This window comes from Mastacembelus armatus, chromosome 9 (assembly GCF_900324485.2).
Source record: "Mastacembelus armatus chromosome 9, fMasArm1.2, whole genome shotgun sequence".
Classification (NCBI taxonomy): Eukaryota; Metazoa; Chordata; class Actinopteri; order Synbranchiformes; family Mastacembelidae; genus Mastacembelus; species Mastacembelus armatus.
The window spans coordinates 7,900,184-7,906,455 of NC_046641.1; the positions used below are offsets into that span (position 1 = coordinate 7,900,184).

Consider the following 6,272-nt stretch of genomic DNA (forward strand, 5'->3'; position numbering starts at 1 on the left):
CCTTTCTCCTCAGTGCTTTACCTTCTGGGATGTTACATACAAAAAAGACAGAAAAAACCTGAATATTATGCAGGTCTGCTTTTGTAGCTAGTATTTCAGTTCTAACATGAGGTTTTGGTACGTGGTTGTTCCACATGGTCATGGCCACAAGGCACTATCTCACTTCTGAGCTTTAGCCTGTAAATACAAATCATTCTGTCTTCTGATTTTTAGTTTTTGTCTAGTTTAAGTCAAAAAAGACTCAATTGTTGGTGGATAATTTAAGAAAACGCATGTATTTGTTTGTATCAGTGATATATAGTTATAAAGAGGTAGATAAAAGCCAACATGATTCATGTGTGATACAATGTGAAACTTGGAAAAACAACAACAACAACAATAGCACTTCCGGTCCTCTCCCTCTCGGTGAGCGCGCCAATAACAAACGTCTCCTCCTGATGACGTTGATCCACGTGTCACTCTGTTTTGACTTTCCGCGCCTCTGCGACCCAGAAGTTTTCGAGCCCGTTTGCAGGTTTAGTGATGGAAACTAACGCCAGTGTCAGTTTGATGGTCATGTTTGAGGACGAGTCTGTGGATGTTCAGTTTGTGAACGGATCCCGGGTGCAGCTGTCGCCGTGTGGCTGTGAATTCATGCTGGTGAAAGCCAAAGACCCCTCCGGACATCCCCTGCAGCCCACAGAGAGAGTCCGGCAGAGGACACGGTTCACCATTAGCGCATACAAGGTGTAAACATGCGGTATTTTCCAAATGCTTAGGCTGTTGTTAGTGCCTATCCAGCTGCTGGTTGCTGGGATAAATGTATACAGTGTTGTTGTAATCTGCCTCACAGTAATAGTCAGGCTCATCGTGTTCAACGTGCTGATGTCGTTTTGCAGGATCTGATAGTAACTGCGTTGGCATTTAGGAATAAATATGCTAGTCGACCATATCTGCCCCTGGAACTCATCCCTGCTGCCCAGAAAAAGGTAATCAGAACTATTTCTAAGCCAACTTTTAATATCTCAAATTATGTGTGAACAGTGATGTCAGGTTGTGTATATTATATATATGAAGTTATATGTTTTTTTTGTTTGTTTTTTTTTCTTGCAGCCTTTCTTCAGCATTGACTCAGGTGTGCAGTGGCCCGAATGGTCTTCCTGTGAGGCAGAATCCAGACCTGGAGGTGAGACCATCATCAGGTCGGAGGAGGGGCGAGCTGTGTTGCTGCTGTCACCCTCAGGTGAAGAATTCTCTGTTGAGTTCACATGCAGCCTCAGTCAGAGTCCAAATCAGCACCACAACATGCAGGATTTCAGCAGAGGTTCAGACAACAGCCCTGACAGTCAGCAGACAGTAAGCAAAGTAAGTGATCAGGACTGTCAGAGCAAAAATGGTCAGACCAAAGGGGTTCATCAGGGAAGAAGAAGCAGTAGGAGCGAGACGATTCGATCACGGTCTTGTTCTCCTCGTATTATCAGCACTACTCCTCTTAAGGTAATACATCTGGAAAATATCCCTATACTTATTTCTCAGGTTTTATGGATTTATTTATGTCCCTTCTTTTTCCTTCCAGCCAGAGGAGATGTACCAGTCCACTACAGTCATCCAGCATCATTCCTGCTATGTTGTTGCCCCCATGTGGTGCTATCCTCTGTCTTTGGCTCGCCATCAGTGGACAGCTTGTCACTCTACATCTGAAGATGTTGGAGCAGAGGCACCCAGCAATTCCAGCCAGGCTGACAAGAGGACAAACATGCCAAACATATCCATTGAAGACAGGAGGTCGTGCCTTCCTCAGGCACTCCCTCTCACATGCCCAACCCCTCACTGGCACAGGTTTGTCAGTTAATAACAAGCATGTAGTTGCAAAATTTACCAATATTTAATATTTAGTGATTGATTCAGGCTTCCTTACTTATGTATTTAAGGTGGAAGTTTAAAGACCCCTTGGCCAAAAAAGAACATCCAGACCAAGAGTTTCTCACAGGGCTGGTGAAAGTGATGTGGTGTCAGGGAGTTACCTACAGGTAAGCATGCAGCCTTTTAGAGTTAACAGGGGCCTTAAAGATCTTTGAAGTTGTTTGACCACTTTCACTCTCTAATTGTAAACAGTTTATTATTTCAGTACATGGCAATATAATTTCACATTTTAAAGCCCTAGTAACATATTAGCTACACTGTAACTATGTGTTTACCTGTATGTCTCCTGTGTAGGATACTAAGTGGAGCTGTCTCAGTCATAGAGGTCTCCCCTGGAGATGGATCAGTGATCCGGTCTAACGGGGTCCTTAACACTTATTTTACCCATCACAGACCTGAGGGCCAGTTAAGGCAGGCAAGTTTAAGGGCTTTGTCTTGTAGCTGTTATATTGTCTAATCCACCACATTAGGAGTAGCATTTTATAATTTATTTGGAGCTAAAATGCAAAGCCGGTCTGACATTACATGTGTTACATCTTTGTAAAAATCTATCCACACCTTTTTAAGTTGAACCAAATAACCCGATGGTTAAAAATCTAAAAGCAGTCACAGTACCAAGACCAAACAAGAGAAATTAAAATGACATTACACAAGACTCCTAAGTTTTTCTTTACAATACCAAAAATAGGTTCATGTAATGTTACTCAAATGTTAATAAATCTCATGTACTGTACCATAGTGGTCAGCATGAGTTTTTAAAGCCGCCATTCTTACAGCAGTCACTTCCTTCCCATTTACATCATGTCAGTTACAGTAGAATTTGCGAGATCCTCTACTGTGTGAGGAAGATCTTGTTTTTAGTCATGACTTAATAATTAATAACAAAACATGGCGTTAAAGAGTGTGTGTATAGGTCTCTTTTGAAAGCGTAGAAAACAACATCAAATCTCACTTGCCCATGTGCAGCACTGAATGTGTCTTAGTGGACAAAAATTTATCACTTTAAATTTAAACTTCCTTTCTGAGGCCATTGTTTAATAATCAGCATAAATGCACATGATTGCTTCTGTCTCACAGGTTAAAGAGGTAACATACCATTTAAACAGCCTTCCACCCGATATAACTGGACAGGCTTATTCTATATGCTCTGTTTTGAGTCGCGCAAGCAGGTAAGTGCCACGTCATCAGGCTCTGATGAATTTTATGGCTTTATTTGATTCACGTCTCCCATCATGACTTCACTGTTGTACAGGATTCTCACTTGCTACAACCAGGCTAAGCAGTCACTGAAGTTCCCTGCCACACCGAGCTGCTTACAAGAGGTAAAAAAAAAAAGTAGTTCCTGCTGATATGACTTCATCTGTTATTATATTTAAACAGTATTCACTCTTTTATGTTGTAGTAATGTACTAGAATTTTGTTTTGCAGGATGGACATTTTTTGAAACCAGTTTTAGCTGAAGAAAATATTTCCAGTCATGCACCTGTTGAGCAGCACACGAACTTCTCAGTAGAAAGCGGGTAGGTTACATTTTTGGGATCTCTCCTGTGGTATTATATTATTGAAATCTGGACACAGTGTTAACAGCTCATATGCAGTATTCACGTGACCTTCACTTCACTTCAGGTTGGACCTTGTAGCTGCAGAACTGGAGAAGATAAGAAGGTTTAACTGTATCCTTAAACATCTGGCACCAAGGGCTGTGGACACTAATACTAATATTCATTGTGAAAACTAACCCATGTTTATGTTGAGGCAGACTGTGTGCTCTTTAACATCCTATGCTCAGTTCTGCTGGAGAACAGCCACATTCTACGAACAGAAACAGGATGTGCTGAACTGCAAATTAGCTCATCAGCAGAACTGACTCATGAGCCAGTGAATGAGATCTGCATTGCTGAAGCTCTTCAGAGGACCTCCAAAGCCATACAGGACATTGATGATCTCATATCTGCAACAACGCTGACTTGAAAGCGAGGAGTAGAAGAAGAAACCCATGCATATGAGCTTAAGTGTAAAAATATAAAATTGATTTATGTACAAACAAAGACTTGTAGACACGAGCAGTTTTTTAACTGTAGTTGCAGTGTAAAAAAATCAGGGCAATGTTAGCAAAAAAGAAACATCTGTGCTTCAAAAGTTGCTTTAAATGACATACAGTTGTTTGTTTCCAAGGACCCTACATTTGTATCTACTCCACATATATTTGTAATACTTTGGTGGGCCTTGGCATACTAAGACAAAGCATGTTTATGAAATTCACGTTTTGTTTCAAACTCATTTCTGAAATGTGCATATAATATTTCTATAAATGTTAATGTTTGGTATAAGGTGTGCCTTCAGTTTTTAATGATCTCTGATGTAACCTCTGTCTTTTTCACATATGTGGCCAACAAAGTGAAAGGTAAAAATCTAAAGTTTTACTTTTGTCTCTGAAGAAAAGACCTAGGTCTGTACCAAGGGCAGCTAACCCATATTCCACAAGAGCCACTGCCTGCATGTTTTCCACCTCATCGTACTATTCTACCTTCTGATTGGCTCATCAAGAGTTCCTGAATGACCAGCACTAGCTAAAGTATTATGGTGTTGAGGTGCTTCTTATTTGATCATCATGGATAGCTGGACAATAAAGAGGGCAGTGTCTCTCGAGGAACATGGGTTGGATCCCCCTGGTCTATAGGATCCCATAGCTCAGCTCAACACAAGCAGCTATGTGCCCGAAGGTTCTTCTAAGCTACCACTGCAACAAGAGGTCTGCACTGTATCTTCTGTGAAATTCAAGATAGCTACTCTGGAGGGGACTCACTTGAGTCTTGTGAAAAGAACCCGTTACTCCCACACTCTGAAGTAGGAAATTAAGACCAGATTTACAGCTACTGTCACACAAAATGTGAAGCCATCATCACGTCATCTGACTTCCTGAAACACACTGACTTCTCTCACTCCTCTGTGGCCTTCCATCCAAAAAAATCTAGTGATGAAATCTGCAGTGAAAGCAAATACTGATGTTTCCAGCAAAATAAATTTTGCTTCAGCCAAGGCAGTATGGATTAATTACAGTGGGCAGGAGTGTAACACAATTCTGAAACAAGACACCCAGAAACCCTTGTGGCATCATTTCCCATCAGACTATTTCTATTGCAGCAAAACAGCAATACCAAGAAGCAGGGATTGACAGACAGATATGGTGAGTTGGAAAACTTTCACATTAACCCCCTTCCGCCTCCCTAGACTGCAGAAACATAACATAAAAACAAATGAAACATTCAATAAACCTCACATACGAAGCACTGACCTCATTGTTCCTAAGAACAGACAGATTCTGAGCCATACTGAGGCCTAACAGAACTCCAAGTGTTGACACTCAAACAAAAAATAGAAAACCCTTGAATGTAGGTGGAAACACTTAAACGCAATTTCACTTAAGAAGAGCATCATTCCACATGATTATTGCTTCATGTGCTTCATTATTGCTTCATGATTATTGCTAAGTTAAATGTTGAAAGGTCTAAAAGCATAACAGTAATACAGACTAAAACAAAATGAAGATACTGCGTCCTGCTGCATTCCACCTCTACACTTGCCAGAATCATGCAATTATGCATCTGCTCTGTAGGTGTTACACTCATGTAACAGCATATCAGCTGCTGTATTGTAGTAAATTATAATGCTGAAGACAAAGCTGTTGACATTCATAAACTTTTACAAATGTACATATATAAACAGTTATATAATTTATATCTGTGTAGATGTATAAAAGATTTTTTTTAATCAGACGTGATTTATATTAATCGATACAATAATAGAGTATTTTTAATTAGCTAAGTGTCAGAATTTAGAGATTACATATTTAAGCATCAGGTAAACTAAAACAATGATAAAATAATTGTTATTATTCTTAAGTAATTATTTATTGCCTTTAACAAATATTTTAATGTAAAACTTGTTATACAGATTTTACATAAAGCACTTCTTCCACCTCTATTATGAGTTAATGGGAAAAAACTTCTATGAATAAAAAACAATGTTTCCATTTTTTCTATGGAAATGACTCAGTAATTACAGGCAACTGTGACATGCGTTGATAAATAATAATAATAATCACTGTTAATGTATTGGCTACAGATTATTTTGCTGGGGGAAATGAGTGACCATAAGTATTTATTTAAGCAGCTAAACAGAGCAGATCCAGATACATAGGCCTACATTTGTTACAACAGCTTGGACTTTCTGAATTAAGAATTAAAACTTATAAAATAATGACTAGGTGTGATTTAGATAACTATGGTGTATCTGGAAACTGTCAATATTGCTTTCTCTACTGACCATGATTCAGTCGCCAGGTCAGATTTGTGTTTCTGTCCCTGGTA

The 6,272-nt window shown here is 39.5% G+C and overlaps 1 protein-coding gene across 1 annotated transcript; it reads left to right on the forward strand.

Annotated features, from left to right (window-relative positions):
* The first annotated feature begins 447 nt into the window (after nucleotides 1-447).
* c9h5orf34 (chromosome 9 C5orf34 homolog) lies at nucleotides 448-4,126 on the forward strand. The gene is made up of 11 exons (XM_026321699.1): nucleotides 448-726; nucleotides 879-968; nucleotides 1,093-1,476; nucleotides 1,556-1,818; nucleotides 1,911-2,009; nucleotides 2,197-2,317; nucleotides 2,980-3,071; nucleotides 3,155-3,224; nucleotides 3,331-3,422; nucleotides 3,529-3,575; nucleotides 3,692-4,126. Exons 1-11 carry the CDS (start codon nucleotides 523-525, stop codon nucleotides 3,871-3,873), a joined length of 1,644 nt encoding a protein of 547 aa, XP_026177484.1. The 5' UTR covers nucleotides 448-522; the 3' UTR covers nucleotides 3,874-4,126.
* Nucleotides 4,127-6,272: the final 2,146 nt, after the last annotated feature.